At 44.1% G+C, this 25,162-nt stretch overlaps 1 protein-coding gene across 1 annotated transcript in view; it reads right to left on the reverse strand.

Annotated features, from left to right (window-relative positions):
- SV2C (synaptic vesicle glycoprotein 2C) overlaps positions 1-25,162 on the reverse strand; it is an 865,364-nt gene that overhangs the window by 50,518 nt on the left and 789,684 nt on the right. The window contains exon 10 of the mRNA XM_069627452.1: positions 9,018-9,151. Within this exon, the coding sequence (XP_069483553.1) occupies positions 9,018-9,151 (134 nt within the window). The remainder of the gene's footprint in view (positions 1-9,017; positions 9,152-25,162) is intronic.

The raw sequence follows: 25,162 nt of genomic DNA on the forward strand, positions 1-25,162 counted from the left end.
GCGTGCCTTATATTTTAGGTGACAGTTGAGCTCTTTCTTTTGATATGATCCAAGGGGCTATTGGGGGTGGCCACATGCCAATCTTCTGCTTCATTTGGCTCAGGGGGGCCTAGGGAAGGGTGCACGTCCCTGTTCCAGGCAAAGTTGCCACTGGGCATAGCCACAGGTGTTGCTTGGTCTGTCATTCAGGGGGCTTGGGGATGCCAGGGCCGAAGGACATGCCTTGGTCAAAGTGGCCAATGGGCATGACCGGAGGCCGTGCTGTGCTGAGAGGGCCTGATTGGTTGGCTATGGTTTTCTCCAGGCAGGGACAATGGCCCTTATGCAATAAAAACGTTTTCGGGGCATGGCAGCAGACATCCCCACATGACCTTTCGGATGGCTCAGGGGTGCCTGCAGCAGAGCTATCATGGGAACATTACATGGGCATGACCCTTGACCAGGCCACAGACACCTCAAACCACCTCACATGAGGATTCGATCCCAGGCAAAGACAACGCCGTCCGATTGGCCTCTTTGGGGATGGTATGCAGTCATGCTCTGTAGGCCCTTTGATCAAGGCAGGGCCTTCATTTCTGCCTGGTGAACCCTCAAGCCTGGATCCGGTAATGGAGCCCTGTACAGTGAATTCCCAAGCCACCGTTAGTGCCCACTGGCAATGCCTTTGGTGTCTTTGCCCAGGCATGGCCTTAGTACATGACATGGGCCTGCCAAGTCACCTGAAATGGCCATGTTGAAACCTCACAAAACATCCCAGTAAACTGAGTCACGTCTATATATTTTTGGCAAACTTTCATGCAGTGACGTGGAATGCCATCAACGCTATACACATCTGGAAAAGTGCTCTTCCGGTGGGGAGTCCAACCTAACCATTACTATACAGTCAGTGTTAGAGACCCTGCACCTATGTTAAGTTAGACTCCAAATCTTCAGGAACAAATATGCAGCAAACTTTGAAACACTATTTCCATCTCTGTACCTACCCACTCCTTACGTTCTGAATCACTACGCATGATCCTAAGCCTCCTTGGGCCTCTTCCCGCTTTCGGGCCTTTACTTTATTGGGACTCAAATACTGGAATTCTTTACCTCTCTCCATTCGGTGCTTAACCACCCTTTGTCCATTTAGCACTTCCCTTAAATCTCATCCTTTGTCATTGGATCATTGATAATTGTAATTTACTGAACTTTATTTGTACTGTGTAATTTCCTATGTCAAGCATATCTGGTTTCTCATGATAGATTACTCAGGGATATTAGAGGTAATGTTATTGCTTCGCTCTATTGCTCATGAATTTGTCACAGATTTGGATAATATGAAATGTGTGATTGTTTACTTATCATTTTTAAGACCCTTGCACTTAAGCTCTTTACTCTTAATCGTTAATATTTGTTCTCAGAACCTTCCTTCCATTACTGTATACAAACAAACTGATGATTATGTCTGTTCTATTCTAGTTACAAAACCATTTGTCTCATTGATATCCCCTATATGGACTCTGTTCCAAGATGGTGCTCCCATTGGAACCCGTTTGGTTGAAGCACACAGTCACATGATGTGTGATGAACACTAGAGTAAGTCGGGTTTCTGTTTACTTTATATTCACTGTGCTTGTAAAAAACAAATCTATAACTGCCTGATGAAGTCTTTTTTTAAATAATATATTTTATTGATTTTAACAACAATCACAATTATCAAGAAACAAAGAAACAAAATCAAAATATATGCATTCAAAGAGTGAATCAATAATAAAGTATGGTTTAAGTCCGATGCTTCCCCTCTATAGCCACCTCCATGTGTTCATAAAGCCTGTTCATTTGAGGTATCAAAGATTACGGGGAGTCACGTTCCTCCCATTTCCCCCAGATTTTGGAAGCTTTAGTGGGACAGCCCCTTGCTCTGTAGACTCTGTGTTCCAACATTGCACATGCGTCCATATCATCTGCCCACTGATCTAATGTCAGAGATTCCAGAGCGCCCCATTTCTGTGCGATATTACGCTTCATCAGTCCTGCGGCCGTTGCCAGGAGCAGTCAATCCCATTTGTTTGCAATGTTTTCGTCGGGTTTACCCAGTAACAGTATTTTGGGGTCTAGTGCTATGTTACGACCTAGTAATCCAGACAATTCCCTGCAGCATTCACCCCAAAAGGTCTGGATTCGGGGGCATTCCCACAGGATATGTATGAATGTTCCAGTTTCTCTCCCACATCGGAGACAATACGGGTTTGGGACACGCTTCCATCTGTGTATCATAGTTCTAGGATAATATATTCTATGTAGGATTTTCAGTTGCACCAGAAGAAGCCTGGAAGAGATAGCGATTTCCCTAGGGTGCATTAGGATCTGGATCCAGTCTTCCGGATCTATGAACTGCCTAATGAAGTCTTGCTGAGGACAGACCGCATGGCGAAATTTTAAAACTTTTTATGGGTTTTTCTCTTTTTATCATGGGTATAATAAAGATCAAAATGATGGACATTTGACTGTTTATTCAATGAAATGAACTTTTTTGCACTTCAAGCACTTTAAAAGAATGTGTGCCTGGCTATATTGTATGAAACCTGTCGTGGCGGTGGGATGTTATGGCGCCTTTATCTTGGATCCGCTAAGTGATATGTATATATATGGGCCTGATTTACTAAGCTAAATAAGTGTCTGAAGTTAAACTAAATTTACTAAGCTAAATAACTAGCTTATTTAAGAGCCTAAGACATACTTACACCTTTTTGTATTAGCTAAAAAGGTGTAAGTATGTCTTAGGCTCCTAAATAAGCTAGTTATTTAGCTTAGTAAATCAGCCCCACCTATATATTTGTATTGGACTGATTTACTAAGCTCAGAAAAATAGTGTAAGCAGAAAAAAGGACTTGGGCTCTTACTTAAGCTACTTATTTAACTTAGTAAATAAGCCCTATATATATTCAGTGTAAAAAAACGTATTTAAGAGAGAGTTAAGATGATCAGACTTACCACAACAAAACCCCTGAAATTCAACAATTGCATTTCAAGCAAGTCCACCTTAACTGTTGTGCAGTGTATGACCACAATAATGGCATCACCAATTTCATCACAGATAACATCATTGGTGACATCACTAATTACATCATACACGACGTTACTGATGAGATCAATAATAACATCAAATGTGACATTACAGAGTTAATAAGTTAGAATGTATTTTTACTTCTTAATACATATTTTCTTTTCTCACACTTAACAATAATAACATCATGACATGAACAATACACTGCTACAGCATAATAGGATTACGGTTGGCACACTCATTTGTAGTACATATCAACTTAGAAACTTTCAAATATGCAACGTTATACAAATGGTTTGAATTTCCTGTATTAGTAAACAATTACAAATCTTCATTACAGGGGAAAGTACCAAATTCTGTTAAATCTATTTCAGATATTTCAAACATACTATAATAATAATATGTAATAGTAAAAGAAATTAAGAATAGATACAAGTAGAAACATGTTTAATAGCAAGTGTTATGAAAATAGTCAATGTTCAAATTAAAGTTACAATTCTCACTGTAATAACATTAAATGAACACATTTTCTAAATGACAAGTTTAATAGAAAAATGTATCACATACGAAAGAAAGTACATGCTCGTTTGCATTTTGATAATATAGAATCTAAGAATTCAAAGATTGGTTAATATGCAAAACAAATCAATTACTTATGCTACATAATTGTATACCAATCGTTACATTGAAAGAAACAAGGGAAGAATACATTGTACTGTGTAAATATGAATCTGTACACATATGATATGTTAAAAAAACAGAGTTCTCACATTTCAAAATGTAATTAATGAAGCCAGTGACAACAGTGATGTCATGCGTGATGTCACTAGCGGAGCCATCCTAATGATGTCCTGTATGAAGTTTTAGTGATGTTATCTGTGATGTCATAATCCCTGGCTCTCTCCGTGTAACGCTCACCTGATTCCCGCAGAGGCGCCGGCCTTGACTGGGTGAATGCCGTATCTTCAAAGGTGATGTGTAACACACGGTTGGCTCTTTGGGCTGGACCTCTGTGCACTGTATGTCTGACTCGAAGAGTAAGATGTCTGCAGATAGAAAATATGGGATTAATGAACTGGGTTTATTGGGTGCCTCTCTCCTCTTCCCTTTCTCTTCTCCTGTAGAACCCCAAAGGTTAACGCCCTCACCTTAGGTAAGTGAACGCCGAGCTCTCCATCTGCCTCGGGGCAGGGTGCCGTAACCAGTTTCTTCACTGGATAAGGGTGCAGGCCTCTTGACCTCAGAGGACTGCTGTCTGTCGTTAACTGCACGAACGGTAAGTTCTGGGCACTTCAAATGTCTTAAAAGTCTTTTGTAATGATATCTCTTGTTTTGCAGGGTTCCGGCGATGGCGGATGGCGGGCTGATGAGAGTTGAGGATCGAACCCGCATGAGGAATAGAAGCGCCTGGAAGCACGTAAGTAAGCGCTTGTAGCCTGCTTCACGATGCACACTAACTGTCCCTTTTATCTTGCAGGTACAAGTTCGGAGCTTTAGAGAAGCTAAAGGGTGCTGGAATACCCACTGGATTCGGCGTGGGAAGGAGTAATGGCACGTGAGTAATAAAGTTGCCCAATGTCTTTAAACGCACTTTCTTTTGTCTTTCAGATGCGGGATGCAGCGCCGAAGGCCTCCGGAGCGTGCGAAGAGCTGGTAAGCTTTTGTCTTTCAGATGCCGGAATGCAGTGCGAAGACCTCCGGAGCATGCGAAGAGTAGGTAAGCCTTTGTTTTTCAGATGCCGGAATGCAGCGCAAGGCGTTGGTGACAGCCGATGGACCAGGTAAGAGATGCGCTGCCACTGAAGACCGTAGTGCTAACCTGTTCTTTCTTTGTCTTTACAGGTGCTGCTGAAGACTGGATTCCAGGATGGTAAGCCTTTGTTCCCTTAGGCCCAGGATCAGAAGCAGAAGACACGATGAGCGTTCTGCTGCAGAGAATGCAGAATAACGCAAAGCAAGATTCATCCATCGGGTGTGGTTTAAAAAGCCTCCTGTAGTGCTTAGGTGTCTCCTTCCACAGCCACGCCTAGGTAAGAAAAGAATTCCTGCTTTCCAGAAGAGTTCCAGTGTTCTGAACCTAGGGAGTGGCTCCTGCCCCACCCAACAGGAAAAGTAGTCCCAAACAGAAGAGGATCAGGGGTTCAACTGGCAGGTAAGTAAGCAGCATGGTCTGCTGCAGGTAAGTCCACCCAAGCATTATGAGCCCGGCGCTTCCAGCGCTGGGACTGGGCATCTTTATGAGCCTGGTGCCACTGGCGCCAGGATAGGGTCCAAAATGTCCCAATTGGGACTGGCTGGCACTCGGAACCGGGGTTATGGGTCTGCTTCCAAGGGAGTCGGGCAAGTCCTGATCTTTTGGAAGCAGAGATCATGACACTCCGGGCCATTATACCCTATCTCTGTTTGGTTTGTACTTGATTGAAATGCGACTGCTGAATTTCAGGGGTTCTGTTGCATTAAACTGATAACCTTAACTCTCTCTTGATAAAAGGTTTTTCATTGAATTTCAAGGGTCTTGCTATACCTTAGTGTTCTCAAGACCCACTAAACATGGCCGTCAGCTGTGGCCACTGTACACGTTTTACCAATAGTTTTCTTTTGGGCCCACTAGCCATGGCCTTCAGCCATGGCCAGTGGCCACGACCAAACATGTTGCATAGTTTCTTGAGATCTCACTAGCTACAGCCTCTGTACGGGTTGCACTAATATCTTCCTTTTTGGCCCACTAGCCATGGCCACTGGCCATGTCACATGAGTAATTTGTTACCAAACACCCATTGCCCCCTGCCTAGTAGATCTTAAATCTTTTTTTCTAACTCCTTATTCCCACAATAATTTCACAGTAATAATTTCCAATAACAGAAAATCCTGCTGTAGAGTGGCAGTTAACTGATTCTCGAGATAACCGGAAAAACTGCTCAAAATTAAAAAGTCTTCCACATCCTCATCAGCACTCAACATGTATCCCCCTTCTCTTTTCTATGTCCCCTCACTCCACTCAATTACTTTTCACCTCCCTAACCCTCTCCAATTACCCCCTCTGACTCATGGCTTCGTGTGACGCAAATTCTTTTCTGTGTCCTGCGGCATTGCTGCTGTAACCTCGTGCTATTCACATGGTCTTCCCCTGATAAACTGAAAAATGTCTATCGTAACTGGCTCCCCCACTCATCCCCAAAGCCCCAACTTCACATGGTGTCTTCTTTCCCACTCCCGACCTCTAGCCTGATGCTATTGCTATTTACATACTACCACGTAGGCGCTGTTGTTCAAACACAATCAGTGTTTCCCCAGAAGTGACTACATAAACACAAGTGTTTTGCATCTCTTTCTGGTGTTGCAAATGTCATTTGACTCTGTGTGGTCATGGGGAAGTTCATTCTAAAGTTTGGTTCAAATCTGCACAGTTATTTTCACGCTACGGATGTTCAAAAACTGCACCTTTTCTCTATGAATGAATGAAGGAAATGAATGGAGGTAAGCTGAAAACTGCTTTTTTATGTTTTCTTTTTAATAACGTTTTCAATTGTTCCCAAAATGTACACTTTTTGGGGGGCGGAGGGGAAAGGATCCATGATAACCTTTTTGTTTTGAAAATTTCCTCCAAATCCATCTAGCAAGTCAAAAGTTATTAGCCCGCTCAGTCTCTATGCTGTAAAGCACCATTGCCGATATGAAGGTATTATGTAGCACGGGGCGCCCCTTTCTCTTTTGAATATTTTAAAAACTACTGGATGGATTTACCCCAAACCAGACAAGAAAATGACGTCAACTTTGTGCCCAAGTTGTTCCATATTTGGTCCAAATTTACCCAGCGGTTTTCGCGCTAGCACTGTTCACAAACTGTAATTTTTCTCTATGTGAAAATGATTGGTCTGAAAACTGTGGTGTTTTGTTTTCATAATATTTTCATTTTTTAACATATTGTTCTCAACATTTCCAGAAAGGGGGAGGGCCCTTGACAAACTGTTGGTTTAGGAAATTACATCCATATCCATCCAGCAAGTCTAAAGTTATTTGCAATCGAATTTTGGGAAACAATTGCTGCTTTTTCATTTCTGAAAAGCCTCTTAGCCTCTCTGCTGCAAAGCACCATGGGAAAAATGTTGCTATCGATTTGGGAGAAGGGCCACCCCCTTTCCCATTCAATATTTTAAAAACTACTGGACAGAATAACCCTAGACTCTTCCTGTAAATTGAGTCAATGATTCAAGCCCAAGTGTTTCTTATTTGGTCAATTTCCGTCCAGTGGTTTTTGCCCTGCTCTGTTTAGAAATGCAAACTGTTTCTCTATGGGAAAATGAATGGGTTCATTTTGTTACTGCTATTTCCCCAAATTTCCAATCTTGCGAGTGAGGGGGGTTTGTGACAAACCTTTTGTTTGCAAAATATCAGCCAAATCCATCCTGCAAGTCAAAAGTTATTAGCAATTCAATTTTCGGGTTTCCCATAGACCATACTACTCAATCTTAGCCAAGCCATAGTGTAGCGACAGCCGCACTATCATATATATATATACACAGATATGAAACAATGAACATTCTTAATAGAATATCTGAAAACCTATATGTCAGCAATTGGCCGTATAGAGTGAACACGATGTTAACATATATTTTGGGTGGAGAACCCTTTGTCTGTGAGTTAGAGCAACATATCACTTATTTACTGGCATCTAAGTAAGCATGTAACGCAATCCTACCATGTGACAATGTTTAAGTGGTCACATTATTTAAACAGATGCCATTAATTGTGAAATAATCATTCATTACTATGAATTGCTTTTCTGTGAGTGTGTTCATTGTTGATTGTTCTAGCACGAAAGCTCGATTGTTCTGTTTTATTAGAGACCTTTAGAAAAGGCATAAAGCTAACCAATCTCCAGAGCAGCAATACACTTGATATGTATCCACCCAGCACATGTCACTTGTAATACTTCTGCAGTCATTATCAAGATATAAGGGTCTGTGAACAGCCAGATCAGTTCTGTTGTTGGAATTAATCGTCTGCACCTCATACTTGCTCATTCTGAATGAAAGCATGGACGTGCCAACCATAGGCCCTGTTGTTGAGTTTCTGACTAATGCCTGCATGGCACGAGTTTGGATGGGGCAGTTACATGGCCAAACACCTGTGTAGGCGCATCCCCCTGAGAATGCAATATACCCCTCTTCTTACCAATAGAACCTGTGTTGGACTACACTGAACCGAAGCCTTAAAACCTGACCATCTTTTTCTGAAACATTGGGCCTCATTACCAGGATGGCTGTAACACTGAATCTGCCGCCCAACTTCCTGGTGCCACCAGGACATTACAAGTCCCAGCGGGGCGGGAAGTCAGGGAGTGGATTTGGTAAGTCCCCATTCCTGTGGAGTCCCAGAGGACCACAGGATTCCACGAGAATGGGGACGCAGAAGCACCGGCACAGTTGCTAATGGTGCCATTGCTTCTGTGACAACTCTGCTTTTCGGAGCTGTTGCGCCTGGCAGCTCAAACCTGCCGGGTGCAGAGGCACCGTAGTCTTCCGGTCAGGTAAGGCTGCAGTACGTTGCTAGCAGCACTCTTTTTCCGGACTGGCAGACTTGTAATGTGGCCCATTATAAAGTTTGGGAAGGTTCATGTTGCAAGAACTGAATGCAGGTTAACATTTCAAGATTTATACTCAAGAGGCTCTTCATTTGGTTGTGGTTCATCGTTTGCTCTTAAGACCCCTTTCTAGCTATCCATTGCATTTACATAGCTCTCAACTCACACGCTTTTGGAGGGTGTCACCCACCCTGTAAAGGGCTGACTCACCCGCCAAGCCTCCTGCACGCCCCTTAATTCCAATGGGCGTCTCACCCGCCAAAAACAAAATCAGGTGATTTCACCCACCTTTGCAACAGAAATGGTTGAGAGCTATGCATTTATTTCAACATTGACGATCATACCGGTGCATTCACCGTTGGGTGGCCACCTGGTACTCTTGCTTACCCGTACTGAAGAAAAAGCTATCGGTGAAGGTGCAGTTCTTGAAGTAGGTGTCCAGCGATGTAACGTACTCAAAGTGACAGTTGTCGAAAAGGGAATTCTCAAATGTCGCCGATTTGAATTTCATATTCACGAACCTGTTCAACATAATTAGAAATGTGTTTGATTCATGTCAAGCATTTAGAAGAAAGTTTGGGTTATTCAAAGTTTCAAAAAGTACCTCTACAATTCCTTAAAGAATAACTTTCTCCTACCTTCTGTATATAAGTGATGTAGGCAGTGTAAGGAAATGCTGAATAGCCCTGCAAATCATGGCGGGGGACTTCTATTCTAGACAAATGCATTTAAAAACCTTCACCTGAATGACAAAAACCTCTGGGAAATTGCTCCACTCGACAAAGCACAATTAAAATGGGACGCCCTCTCACTCTGGCCTGTATGGACGTACTGGCCACCAGGCAAGTTATGCATAGTCTTATGCAAAGCATCTTCTTTCATCTTTAGTCACATGGACTCATGAAATAATTATCTTGAGAACTAAGTGCCAAATATAATTTTAAATGAGCAGATACTCATTGGCCAGATTAAATCCATACATTGTCCATCATCGGATTTCAGACATTTGCAGGCAACTAGTAAACTTTCTCAAAACATCAATTACGTTGTTCCCATGTGGTGTTAATTTCTGGGGGACAATCCCCCATTTCCAAAATGCCAGAGTGATGGCAATGTGCCATTATTATCAGCCTTGCTGTGAAACATAAATGTGGCTTTTAGACTGGTGTCGATGATTACTATAGGTTTTCTAGAATATCACTTCAGAACTCTATATTAAATGTTTTAGGAACCAATCACAGCCTCGAGAAAAAGGCCACGACATCACATATATCTACCTTAAGAGATTCAGCCCTCATTCCGAGTTTGGTGGTATCCGGCCAGTAATTCCGCCCGGATGCCACCAAAATGGGTTTAGCATTCCCGGCACTTGATATCCAAGTATTAACGAGATATAATGGGTTGCGGGAATGCCGGTAACTCCCCATTCCATGGAGTCTGAGGGGATTGCCGCAATTAACGGCACCGGCAGTACTGCTGCTGGTAATTGCAGCATTTCTTTTGTTGGTGGGGGCCTGATCTACCAGCCGGTCAAGCCTGGAGGTAGATCCGGAATTACTGGCAATTTTACTAGCATTTTTAACGGGCCTGGGGAACATGTAATGACCCCTTAGAAAGGGCACTTTATTTTCCATATTGCAATTTAGGTTCATTATAACACAATGTTCCCACCACAGTCATTTCACAACTATTGGGGGTATAGCAAGGACTGCAGGCTGTAGGCGTCCCGGCTCCGAAACATTTTTCACCCTTCTTCAGCAGTTTAGGATGTGGTCCATGCAGATTACAGGCAGGCTACCAGGGGCGCCTTCTACCTCGTGTAGTCTGGTCCCATGTTGAGGGGGAAAGTGAGGGAGATTGAATGGGTACAAGTTGGACAATTAACGAAACAGTGCGAAAACAGCAACACACCTACACTGTGGGGAAACCTCAATGCGTACATCTGGAACTGTTCGTCCTAGGTCTCTGTTGGTGATGATGATGGCAATGAGGATATTGACGACTTTCAAAAGTAAACACCCTATGGGGGTGAGAGTGGAGATGCAGGGCCATCAAAGATTTCATCTTATTATGGGCGCAGTCTGAAGTGACTTTGAGATTTTTAGAAAAAGGTGGGCAAGAGCCCTACTTGCCCTTTTGTTAGTATATGTGCATTTTCTCAGCAGTCTTTTCAGTTTCAAGTGACATCTTTCTCAAAACCCCATATGTATTTCAAGCCACTATATTCCTTTGCTCTAAACTGCCCATGTTATTTCTAGACCAGGATTAGCATTACACTGTGTATCAATTCTGATCTGATGGTATGCTGGCCCAATTCTGTGGCAGCTTAGTGCACATAGAAACAGGCTAGTCGCATGTGCATCCTAATAGTCACGTGGGTTAGCACGGAAAAAAGTCAAGCTTGGCCCTGAAACTAGATGGTTACTCCCAGGATCCTGTGCTTCATTCGTTTTATAGGGCTGCCAGTGGCTACCAGTGGCCCCACCAATAACTGGCCCTGATCGCTCGGAACTCCAGGATATTGTTCAGCTTGTCGAAATGTGTACATGCACAGGCCTTCTAGATATGCAATAACCCTCTCTAATCATATTTCGGTGACATTTTGTATATTCTTTCAGTCCATATGTACTGTCATATTCAACTGTACAATTAAACGTTACAGTAAAATGATCACTGACTCGTTTTTCACTTGATCGGTTTTCTAGTTGATGTTGCTGTTTGTCAATTTTTCAGATTTAAGTAAGTCTCCTGCCTAATTATTTCAAAGCTGCCCCCACTACACTGTTCACTTGCTAGTAAATACTGTGCCACAAGCGTGCTAAATGCTAAATATGTGTGTGACTTGTGGAACTGGGGGATAACCAGACTTATTAGTTTCTAGAAAATGGTGTCTTACATGGTTCCCCAGGGACTCATTCATTATGCGTTGGATGGTGGAGTATTTTATTGGCAGTAATCCCATTACAGCCATTTTGTTTGGTAGTAAAAGAACTAGTACTAGTTTTACCATAACACTGAATTAAGAGATTACATTGAAGTGGAGGATTTCCCTCCAGCCAGGTGTTGAGGTAAATTCTGTACTTCAATGCCACAAACGGGCAGAAGTACCATGGGTGGAATTGCCACCCGTGGTAATTCAGCAAACAGCTCCATAGGGACTCCATGAATGGGGAAAAACACAGCCATGCCACCAATCGTATTCTGGAGGCAATTCCACTGAACGAAGGGGTGGTCTCAGCAATCAATTATGGCAGTAATTTCAATAGAATCACCACCAAACTCGGAACAAGACTATATGAAGTCTTATCTTCTGCGAGGCTTCTCAAAGCGGTCTCTGGAATAATGCAATGCTACTTCATCATTTTGGTTGCAGTCACACTCATTCATCAAGGGTGTCACCAATAAAGGACATTATCTAAGGCCACCTTCTTTGGATAATGAAACCCAAGTGATATAGCGACCTGGATAGAGCACTAGTATCTTGCTTTAGAGAGGGTCTGTGATGCTGGAAATGCATTGGAGGGACAGAGCCTCCCTGCAGCTCTTCCTGTTTTTGGTTTGGTTTACAGACCCATGGGATACCCTTATGGCACCCATGGGTGGGGGTGCAACCCTGTGCCCCTAGTGTATGTTTTTTGGGCACCTGTGTGTGGCCCACAGAGCAGGGTATGGGCTGGTGGCAGCTCCATACTGAATTTGACAGGTGCTCTGAGTATCCTTCATTTTGGGATATCCAGGCCCTGCCATTGGAATCAGTTGATTCCTGATAGGAAACAAGATGGCCCCTGTGGCCTCTTGCTTTCTATTGCCTGTTACCTTGTTTTCCCAATGTTCTGGGAAGCCCTGACTCTGTCCCTTCCCCCTGACTGGCTGTTGGGTGGAAGTTCCATATATGGTGTTGTTGTGAAGTTCAGGCCAGACTGGCTGGAGCCTTCCCAGTGACTGTGGGCCTCATTACACGGATGGCGGTGAACCATGGCGCTATTAGCGCCATGGTTCATGCCGGTAAAATACTGGCACCGCTTTGGTGGAAAGGGGAATTACCGCCCTATTCCAAGGTTGGCGGGGCGGTAATTCCCCCTTCCACCATTGCCCTTCCCCATTCCCATTTTTGCCCCATAGGGCTCTATGGGAATGGGGAAGGCGCTAATTGCGGTACCGTAATTAGTTCCCTGGTCCCTTTGCGGGTTGGTTTTTAACGCCTGCAAAAAGCAGGCGTTAAATTCCCCAACCCGCAAAGGGACCTCGTAGTAAGGCGGTAAGGATTTACCGGTACCGGTAAAATACCGGTACCGGTAAACCCTTACCGCCATCCGTGTAATGAGGCCCTGTATGTTGTGGGTACACCCTGTGGGTGGGACCTGGGTGAATGGAGTGCGTGACCAATACGCACTTCTTGTTGTGGATGTCTGGTTTCTGGTGTATGACACAATGGGCCTCATTACGACCCAGGCGTTAAGGGTTAACGCCGTCGTTAACCCTTAACGCCTATTCTGATTTTAACGGCTGCTTTTAGCAGCCGTTAAAATCCATGGCGCTAACCTGCCATGATGCTAATTACGCCACTGTAATTTACGGTGGCGTAATTAGCGCCTTCCCCACTCCCATTATGCCCTATGGGGCAAACATGGGAATGAGGAAGGGAAAATGGGAAATGGGGATTTACCGCCCCACTCACCTTGGAATGGGGCGGTAAATCCGCCATCCACCATGGTGTAAACATAGTTTACACCATGGTGGTAAAGTTGGCGCAATTAGCGTCTGGGTTGTAATGACCCCCAATGACTGAGACAGCCCTGCCCAAAACTGGTATGAATGCAGTGTGTAGTGTTGAATGGCTGGGTACTTGTCCCAATACACATTACTTGTTGTGAGTGTCTGAGAGGGAGGAGTATGGCCTGAATGCACTGTATGCCTGATTGGCTGACTGACTGCATGAATGCCCTTCTGTATGATTGGCTGCTGAGTGTGACCCAGCAGTGTGGATGAGAGACAGAACAGTATATCTGGGGACCTCTCACCACCGGAAATTGTTCAGAAGCTGAGTTGACACTTGAAGAGTAACTGGAACTGCTTATCCTTGATGCCCAGCTAGAAGAAGAAGAACTGCTGCTGCATTTGTTTCGACCCGATCCGAAAGCTGTCGAGTTCATCAAGGACTGATCCGAGAGAGGACCTGGCTAAGGGACCATCGAGCACATCTAACCTTCGTCGAAACTCCCTGGAAGTCAGACCCTCAAAAGGCTGCCGACCGTAGATGGGGACCGCCGAGGAGAACGAAGTAAAGCACCCGGACATCGACGCTGTTGAAGTCCATTGCCATCGACCAGGGTTCAGAGTATCGCCGTAACCGCTGGAGGGCCGTTGAAGCCGGGTTGCCCAGAAGAGGGGACCGATTGACGCTGATGACTGGAACTGCACGCTCCTTTGCCTAAGACTTTTGATTCACAGACGCGCTCATCCGCACCGCCGCCCGCCTTACCCCGCCGGAGAAGGCCAGGCCGTCGACACACCGAGGAGCATCCGCCGGTGGGTTTCCCGCCACCCGAAGACCACAAAGACTTTGATGACTCGACGCCCTTGTTGGGCCACAGTTCTTCAGAAACTCTTTGCGGTCCTGAACTCTCAAACACTGAGGTGCCCCGCACACATCATTCTCGCAGGACGTCACCGACGAGCACCGCCTGGGTCGACGCCGTGGTCTCGGCACCATCAAACTTTTCATTGATGCCGTTGATGCCAAGTTCACCTTCTTCGACGCCTCTTGACGATCCGTGGCTCCTGCTCTAAAGGGAGTCACTCAAGAAGGATCCATCGATGCCTCATCGAAGAACTCTGCTCTACCAGGTACATTGGGGGGGGTAGAAACCTTATAGAAGGAAATAAGACTTATAGAACAATATATGGACTGGGCTTGTGATTTATCTTTAATTTACAGGTTGCCCAGGTGGGGGGATCTCCACACAGAATTGTGCCTAGTTGGTAGGGGTCAATATTCTGCCCATTGTTCTAACCAACTGCTTTCCTCCCATATCTATTGTTGGTTACTTTTATTCCTTGATCTGTGTGATTTTTGACCAGAGTATAGTTGATGCACTTTAAAGAGATCTGATAATAATTGTGGTACCACTTTAGAACTGTATATATTTGCCATTGTGGATTTTCTGAGCACAAAGTGAGTTATTGTGATAGCGTACATAGCCTTGTATATATTAATTATAGAAAGGCTGTGTTTTAATTAATATAGTGTGTGGACATTCCATTCACCTCCTGAGAAGCTAGGCCTTGATTGCTCGACCAGCGCTACCCTATAGAGAATCTTGGCTGGGGTCCTCTGTGCCTCTCCTCTGCCATATATAGAGAGCAGGAGTACAGACACCCCCCTCCAGTCTTTACAGGGTCACTTTTCAATACTAAACAGGGTGCCATGTATGAACTCGAAATAGGACCATCACTGTGTGACAAGTGCACAATTGTAGATGCTTTCTCTCTTATGAGTACCCTCTCCTAAAATGGTATGACGTTAATTCATTGTCAGTGTTTTTTTCGATGGGTTTTTTGCTGAAATTTCTTTTTAGAATAAACTCATCAAAAATATAGGGTTGTGGATAAGTGTGCATAAGTGGTGAGTGGGTAGGGAATAGTGTCAAATTAATAGGGAATGAGGTCAGTTTGGGGCAAACACCCAAAAATAAAAAATACATTTTTATCGAATTTTTTTCGAGAAAACAATTCAGCAAAAACCCCATAAAAACACTGTAGATGAATTAACATAGTACCCCTGCGATCACCAGTTCTTACAATTGGACAGAATTTATGGCAGAGATGTATATATTATTTTAATGTAGTTGCGCCTGGATACCCTGCACTTAAAGAATTACTCTTCACATTCCTTTTTGCAGAGGGTTGCATGCATTTTATCTGCATGGTGTAAGTGGTCAGCCGGCATGTGTTTCGACCTCTCAGGGTCTTAATCAAGGCTGAATTAATACATTTTGTGTTTATTGTGCAACATGTTGTGATACACTGTGACAGTGGTTATTAGTATCTGGTGTTAGATATAGTTTGAAGCATAATAAGTCATTACAAATTATTTACAAACACATAGTATTTAAAGTATTCCTTGCGAACAGTGGATAAGGAAAGAAGGGAGGGAAGAAGGGAGGCAAGATTGTACAGTTAGTTTTAATCTGTCGCTTTTTGTGTTTTCACATTTGCGAAGCCTTAAAATGGGGCTTGTGAGTTGTTTGGCCTAATGCGAAGGCCTTACTTAGTACGTGGATTCTCCTTGCCTGCTGGCGGTTGTGTGTTGGTAGTTTGCTTTCAGTGCTTTTCTGTTTGTTATTTTTGGTATATCAAACAGGTTGGGCAATTATCTAAAATTGTAAAGGTGATTGGAGTCAACTGGTGTGGTGGCGGCAGAACCACATGCACAGTGGTTGTATGCAGGGCCAGAAGCATAGTGTCTTCGCATACAGCTTATAGGTTGGCAGCATGTCCAAGAACTGTTAGGCAAACTATGAAGGTTTTAACCTAGTAGGGCAATTATCTAAAATGTACTAAGGTTAGAGGTGAAACAACTGGTGTGGTAACAGCAGACCCAGTGCACAGTGGTGTTATGCAGGGCCATGCAGCATAGCAAATTGGTATACAGTTAGTGGGTAAACTGTACAATCATGGTTAGTGAATAGCATTGTGGGGTGGACAGATTTTGAAGGAACTTTTGGGTTGATATCACTTAGAACCCCCGCGACCTGATTAAATGCAAAAATGTGCACTGTCGCATTGGTGTGCCATAGAACAGAGACTTCGAGTTCCTCAACTCCGTTTGTTTAATTAGGAAACCAGGCTGCTGTGGTCACACCTTATTATTGCGCCAGAAAAAAAAGTTATGCTGGAGACTAAGTCCAATTGCTGTTGTGTGATAAGGAAGTTTAATTGATCTGCCCTATGGATTACACGTGGATTACACCTGCCTGGCAGGGACCACAGCAACACTTCGCTTGAACGCGCGACTCAGCAATGATATTTGCAGTTGGGATTGATCCCCGTTATTACACTTCCAGTAATGATCAAGAGAAATAAAGTTGGATAAGCCCTGATTTGAGAAAGGCACCTTGCCGAAACACGTATAATCCATAGGGCAGAACAATTAAACTTCCTTATCACACAACAGCAATTGGACTTAGTCTCCAGCATAATTCTTTTTTCAGGCGCAATAATAAGGTGTGACCACAGCAGCCTGGTTTCCAGCATTGTGGGGTGGTCTTTTAAATTAGCACAGTCCCCTATGTAGAGCTATGGGGAGTGCTGGTTAGCATGTAGCTAGTGGGTTTGCTGCAAGTCCATGTTATGGACTAGCATAATCACATAATCAAATAATCTAGTACATGAGCATGGTCCTCTATGTAGATCTATGGAGAGTTCTTGTAAAAAAAACTACTTAATAGCTGTATGGGGAGATTGGGTTCAGCCTCCCCTGTGTGAGGCAAGTTGTATAGCCTGGGATGGAAGCAATTAAGCACCGCATCCATGCACACTATATTGTATGGTGCACGTTTTTGCATATATGGCTAAAACCCATTGGAAATGATCCAATGTTGTCATAGGCATTCATTGTGAGACATTAGTAACGTGGGCCAATATATATTGTTGAACATAAGGCTGACAGTTTCATCCAAGTAAAGCTTGTATAAGTTATAGACTAAGAACTATGTTGTGTTGGAGTAGAGCATTTTATACAAGTGGTGGAGCTTTTAAACAGCCTCTGCTGTTTGACCTACCTGATCTGTTGGCCTGGTCTGCTCCTGACCGTTGGTCTGGAGATGCGATGTGATTTTACTGTGGGGCTATATATGCGCCTGTTCTGATAATTTTGTCATCCATTGATGATCTGCACATGATGACTTCATTATTTATGGGGTGCGCGTCGCTTGCCGTGCACGCATGGTAGTGTCAAAAATGTGTATGGACACTATTATGGTGTCCGCGTGATGGGCAAGTCTTGTTAGGTTATTGCTGACTAAATATCAGTGTGGTGCGCATGCACGCTAGTGTCTAGCGTGTTTGGACACTGGTCAGGTTGATGGTAAAGCGCTCGAATGATGGGTCCTAGGAGAGTATTGTTATTGTGGCACGCATGCTCAATGTACCATGATTTGTGGCTTTCGTTCTTGATGGGCACATGTGCAGAATGAAAATGGGACTTTGTTGTCCCTAAAGGGAGCCTTGCTGTAATGATGAGAGCTGTTCAAATTGTATCAGGGTAATCCTGCGGAACGAGCCCCTTTTAAAATAAATCCTTTTTAAAATTGATATGGCACGATGGTGTATCTTGCAAAAAGGTCTTGATGTGACACTGGTGGTGCTTGGGTATATGTTCCCAATTCTTTAGGAGTATTTAGGAGTATTTAATACTCATATGGTGTCTTGGGTCTGAGTGGGTGGGAAGGACACTCAATAGTGTCTTGTATTGAGGGCACCCTGGTACATCTTTCAGGGTGGGTGGTCTACTGGATTGGGATAAGTTGCATCCAGATATTACGGGTGGTCATGCACAGGTGGTGTCCTGGGGGTTGGAAGCGGTACCTGGGGCAGGGTGCCTGTAAGGTTTGAGAGTCCCTTGCATGAAGTGGTTGTGTGCTTTTGTACAACTCAGACCACTGAGGCTGGGGGTCTGTGGGAGGGTTGAGGGCACTAGTGGCTGGTTGGGTTCCTTTGAGGATTTTGGGCTGTGTCTTTTGGTCTCCTAAGTACTTACTATTGCAAGTGCCTTGTCTTGAGGTAGATGGAGTGATCTTGACGTACTGGACTTCGTTAGTTTGGATGCAGCCTTTGAGATGTCAGTGTTGTTTTGGCTTGCACTGATGTGCATGTGTGGGTTGTCTGTCCAGTGAGCTCGTTGGTCCCTTGTATGAAGGGGCTGTGTGCTTTCGTACACCTCAGACCACTGATGTTAGGGGTATGTGAGAGGGGACTAGTGGCTGGTTGCGGTCCTTGAAGACTTTGAGCTGCGCTCTTTTGACCTCCTAGGTAATTACTATTGTAAGTGGCTTATCGTGAGGTATATGGGGTTGTCTTGATATACTGGGCTTTGTTAAATTGAACACATCCTTTGATATGTGGGTGTCATTCTGGTAATGCACCGATGTGCAGGTGTGGGTCGTCTATCTAGGGAGGTCATTCTGTGTCACGGTCAACAACCTTTGTTCTACAGAAGTGATTTACATAATATTTTTACAAATAATTTTTTACAAGAAGACATTGAGTTCATGGTCTGAGTTGAGGCTGTTGGCAACGCATCTAAACTGGCATATCAATAGTGCTTCCCATTGCCTTAATTTTAGTTAGCGATTTCCGCCTCTTGTGCCGCACGTGACTGTTTGTAGTCCTACGAACTGTATTTTCTTGGTATCAGGTAATATTATCTCCATATATATGGTTGCCGTAAATAATATCACCGGGAAAAGGTCGCGGCAATATTATATGGGTGACCATATATATGGGGACAGGGGCAAAAAAAAAGAATTAAAAAAAAAAAAAGTTTGGGGGTTGCGGTGGTGTCCCCCGCATGTTCCATGCAATAATGTCGCCACAAAAACCAGCCATTTTTCAGCGATATTTTTGCATGGCAAGATTTTTGTGGCGACATTATTACATGGAACCATTTTCTTCTTATCGTCAAGTTGGTGTATTGCTTGCCAGTGGGTTACCAAGGGCAGTCTTGTGATCCTGTCGTATTCAGGTGTTTCCGGATACGTGTCCGGAGCTCTCTGATGGTGCTTCCTATGTAGATTTTCTCACAGATACATACAATAACGTAGGTCACATATTTCGTGTAGCAGTTAATGTGCTCATTAAAGGTGAATTTGTTGCATTTCTTAAATTTTACAGTTTTTGTGTTCATTGCATATGCGCACATAGAGCATGTACCGCATTCAGTGAAACCTGTGAGTCTGTGGGTTCTTGGGTATAAATGATGAACTTCGTAGTGATCGTAATGTTGGTGCTCTGCTATATGACAGGGATGGATATGTTTTAGGTCTTTTTTAATATCCTCATCCATTAGTAGCAGTGAGCAGTGTTTTTTAAGGATTCTGTCAAATGTAAAACTGTCAGAATTGAACCTGGTCACAAACCTTATGTTTTTGGTGTCACTGGTTGTTTTTGTGTTAATTTTCGGTACTAATAATGTTTGTCTTTTCAGTTTATTCCCTTCGGCTTCTTCTAAAGTCGTCATATAGCCTTGGTCATGGAATCTCAGTTTTATTAGTTGACCCTTCTTGCTCAATGCTTCATCCTTACTGCAGTTCCTTTGGGCCCTGATAAATTCTCCCTTAGGGATATTCTTGATGACAGATTTCCTTTGGCAACTTGATGCATGTCGGTTTCCGGTAGGATTCAGTGATACGGTTCTTGTTGGATACCATAATGGTGAGATCTAGGAATTCTATTTTTGAATCACTGGCATGACTTGTGAGTTCTATGCCAAAAGTGTTTATGTTCAGATAGTTCAAAACATTTTCTGGTTGGTCCTGGGTAGTCTTCCATACTAGGGTGATGTCATCTACATATATCGGTACCAATGCTTGTTGCTGTTCTTGAATTGGTGATTTGCTAGGGCATGTGTCTCTTCATAGTAACGCATGAAGCTGTTTAGCCAGGGCAGGGGCATAACTTGTTCCCATGGCTATTCCTTTAGTCTGGCAAAGTACTGATCATTGAATGAGAAGACATTGTTTGCTAAAGAGACTAAAGAGAATTGTAAGAGGTTTTTTTGACATTTCAAGATGACAGTAGTGTGACCCTGATTTGTTAGAAATTGTTAGAAAAAAGGAAATCTATACTGTCCAGGGCTATCTTATGGTCAATGGACGTATGTAGTGCTTTGACATCTAGCATTGCCAGTGGGAAGTGTGGTTCCCAATTGATCCCTTTCAAGATTTGCAATGTGTGCATTGTGTCTCTCAGTTATGAGAGTATAGTTGGCACTTCCTTCTGTATTACGATATTATTGTACTTGGATAAAGGTTCCATAATCCCACCTATGCCCCTCATAATTGGTCTTCCTTCTGGTACATCATAGAAGGTTTTGTGTCCTTTTGGTAAGAAGTACAATGTTGGCATTATGGGGTGGGTTAGGCATAGATACTGGATTTTGTCGTCAGACAATAACCCTTTATTGAAGAATTGGTTTATGGTTGTGTTGTAGTCGCCTAGTATGGTCTTTGAAGGATTGTTGCTTAGTTTTGTATAGCATCCGGGTGTATTCAGACGGTTGGTTGGCATTTGAATGTAGTCCATTTTGTTCATTGCACAGTATTGCCCCCCTCGTCGGACCTCCTTGATCATTAGATCTGGGTCCTTCTGCATGGCTTTGCGTTCTATTTGATTGAGATTGTTCCTGATCCTATAGTCTTGTTGGCTTCTGTCTTCTAGTTTGTAGAGGTCTTGCACAACCGCTTTATGGAAAGTATCTATGTAGTTAGCCATGTGTAGCTTTGGAGTGAATTTGGACTTCTTCTTGAGTTCAGGTATCTTCATAGGTACGTCTTCAATTTCAAGGTGTGTCATTTCATCCTCTTTGCTGGTCGTGTGGGGTCTTCTAATGATACCAGTAGAAGGGTGTTGTTTAGGTTTTCTAGAGTGTGACTGCTAGGAATTGGTTGTGGGGCAGTCTTCTGTATATAGTTGGTTTTGTTACAAGAAACCTCTTACGTTTCAGCCTCTGCATGAATTTGAAAAGACCTATTTGTAGATCCACAAAGTTGTTTGAATTTGTCGGGGCAAATGATAGTCCTCTATTGAGCACATTGGTTTCTATGCTGGTCCTTTCTCTTTTTGAGAGTTTCATCCCTAGATTTGGGGGTTTCCCCTGTCCCTGTTGTGTCGGTGCATGGGATCTTGTCATTCTTCTTCCTACTTCTTTTGTCTAAGCCGTTGTTGCTATTTTCATGCTCTTCTGCCTCTCCTCTTCCTTGTCCCATTGTTGTACCTACTAGGGGATCTGAGAAATGTACATGTTTGTTCTTGTTTACATGGTTCACCTTCTTGTGTCGCTTGATTTGTTCTATAAAATACATTTTGGTTTGTATAGTTGTTCCGCTGTGGTTTATTATTTGGCTTTACACACACAATGATGAAGTGTAACAAGGAGGACATTTTCCATTCACGGCATCGTAAGTCAATGACCACACTATTACCAATTCCATGTTGCTATGTAATAGATAAAATATGCAGTACTCTCAATATGTTTTTATTCCTTGCAGGCACTGTCAGAAATGTCTGCCGATTACAAATATTTCACATAAGATAGCTCAGTGTTCTGCACAATTGAATTAAGTTTCTAGTTAATGAAAACAGTCTCTTTACTCCAAATTTACTTTTTTGGGCAGGCATACATTCATGGCTTTACAAGAAACATGGCTAGCTTTGACCTGGGGAATTAGTGGATACATACTCTTCCATAAACCGCCATTGCCTAGCGAAAAAGGTAGAACTCTAGGGGCCAGTAAACATTATGCAGAATGGGAGTTGGGGAGCTACTCCATACCCCATTACTTCGCAGTTGAGATTCCACTGTGATGTAATACCACAATTAACTGATAGACATCTATGCATGCCCGCATGCATTCTTATAGAAAAACCTTGTCAGATGAGTTTGATCCAGGTGAAGCTTTAGATAATAACTATTAATTCCTCTGAAAGGACTTCAATATCCTAGGAAAAGAATATGGAGAAATGTCAGAATTGCTTTTGCAGAAATGCAACAGGTGCTAGAGATCCCTAGCAACAAACATGCTTTCCCCCCCGACTCTTGCAAAAGGCTGCTGACTTCATACGTTCTGCTCTAAGGAAAGCTGAGTGGCTGGCACACGACTTTCTGATTATAACTGCCCATAGGCCAATGAATGCAAAGACAGTCATGGATCATATACTCATAAACACTGAAGAGTGGCATGTCTTTGAATATGTCATCATGGCTGGAATCTAAAGGAAGTGATCACAATGGACTCTCAATTGAGAGAAAAGCCTGTGTAGAAAACAGCCCATCCCATTAGCTGCTTTCTTCACCATGGACATGAAAACACAATGGGCCTCATTACAAGTACTCCGGTCTGGTCTTAACACTGCCGGTATAACCATACCGGCACCATTTCCACGATCACCGAATCATGACCTGCGGACCCTGAAATAGCATCACCATAAACCGCCACCGCGGAGTGAAAGCACCCGTAAACTTCACCTGCACGGAAACCCCTCCGTTACTGGCAATACTAAACACTGCGAGCATCACAAGTAGAATGCACATGGAAACACTGCCACAAAAAAATGGTGGTAAAACTGTGACCATGGTGGCGTTATCGCCGCCACCGCATACATGACGTTAAAGAGTGCCTGGTGACCTGAATCAGGCCACAGGTGCACCAAATAAGCCCAGCTGGACCCAGCAGGCCACTTGGAGCCTACAAAAGGGCCACACCCAGGCCAACTACAAACAGAACCATGCAGCAGCAGCTCTGGTGGCATATGGACTGGGCCTACTAACCAACAGGCAGCACTACACATGATGGCAGTAATGTTGCAGAGGAGGAGGCAGAGGCATAGGAGGCACAGGCAGCAACTAGCTAACCCTGTACCCATGGCAAACCCCATCGTCCAGCCAGCACCTCCCCACAGGCAGCCTGCAATACCACGCATCAGGGCCTCACTCTGGAACCTTACCCCAGGACAGATCCACACATTATACCGGCTGGACCGTCCAAAAATCCTGTACATCACCACCATGATAGAGGACGACATCAGCAGCCACATTTACATCCCCACTGCCATCCCCCCCTCCTAAAGGTTGTGTCTGTACTGCATTTTCTTGGCACCGGAACCTATCAACACACAGTTGGTGAGCTGCACGGTTATCACAACCCCGTTTCTCTAAAATCTTGGTACAGGTACTGGATGCCCTGTTGTGCCATGTGTCTGAACATATTGCCCTACCCTGTACCCTTCCCCAGGTCATTGCCACCAAGTTGGCCTTCCATGCCATTGCAGACATGCCAAATTGCATAGGTGCAGTCGACTGCACCCACATCGAGCTGACAGTACCACATGCTATTGAGATGGTGTTCCGCAATAGGAAACTGTACCACTCACTGAATGTACAGATGGTATGTGATGCCGCACAACTGATAACACATTGCTGCGCACGTTTCCGGGCTCAACACATGACTCAATGGTACTGTGGAATTCAACATTGCCACGGTACATGGAACGCTATGCTGGACAAAGCACATGGCTATTGGGTGAGTACAGCTGCCAATGCCCCGGCCCCGTGGAAGGGGTGTGTGTGTCTAGGGCAATGACCAATGTGAGTGGGCTGCTGCGACTGCACATGCATTACCTCCCTGCCCATTCACTGAATAGACAGCACAACCCAAACATCACAAAGCAACACATTACAGGTTGCCACAGTGTGCCCGTACACACCCTGCCACATGACACACACAGCCAATACTGCCACTGCCCCACCTGGGGCCACTGCATACCTCCACCCACAATATGCAGCACTGCCCTCCCAATGCACATGATGCCTGCACATGAGACATCCTGCATCAACAACATCATCACAGTCGACTGATTGACTCTGCCATGTGTGCACATCACTACACAATGCCATACTTACCAACCACTGTCACCCGCAGGGCACAGTACACATGCACACCAATGCGTTGGTCAATGTCCAGATGTCAATGTCCACTACAATGACCAAGGAATGGAAATCCAACCACTGCATGCCACATTTGCATGAATGAACAATAACACATGATTGCACTGCATCTGATGAAGACATGATACATCAAACACTGACATGTCCCCCACATCTACATCCCATTTAGGTGATGCTGGATATGCACTTACGCCATGGCTGATGATGCCTGTACGGAGGCCAAGGAACAGGCATGAAGAGGCATACAACAGGGCACACGTCCGCACACGTGCCATGATTGAGAGGACATTTGGACTACTGAAGGCCCGGTTCCGCTGTTTGAGCAGATCTGGCTGTACTGCTGTACAGCCCAGTGAAGACGGGTAAAATTACACTCGTTTGTGCCATGCTGCACAATCTGTGCCTGCGCAGGAACATTCCAATGCCCCCAGACGCAGATGATGAAGATGGGGACGGAGATGGAGATGGGGATGGGGATGGGGATGGAGATGGAGATGAGGATGGGGATGGCGATGGGATGGTTCCACCTCCTAGGGGTGCACTAGATGGACAGCGAGCGCGGAAGGCACTGATTCGCATTTACTTTTGAGATACTGCACATTAACAGTATTGCATATAAATTGACGTACTGCAAATGAAATGATGGATGTCCACTCATGAATGTTTTTTTCAATGATGATATATTCATAACATTACAACAGGGAAGGAGGTGCAATGGTTAGGGAAGCTGTACACCCGTGCCCACCCACCACCCAAACGTACCCACCCCCAACCAGGCCCCAATACAATAACCCCCTAGTGGACCTCC

The sequence above is a fragment of the Ambystoma mexicanum genome, chromosome 6p (genome assembly GCF_040938575.1).
Source record: "Ambystoma mexicanum isolate Mex_15411 chromosome 6p, UKY_AmexF1_1, whole genome shotgun sequence".
In the NCBI taxonomy this organism is placed as follows: domain Eukaryota; kingdom Metazoa; phylum Chordata; class Amphibia; order Caudata; family Ambystomatidae; genus Ambystoma; species Ambystoma mexicanum.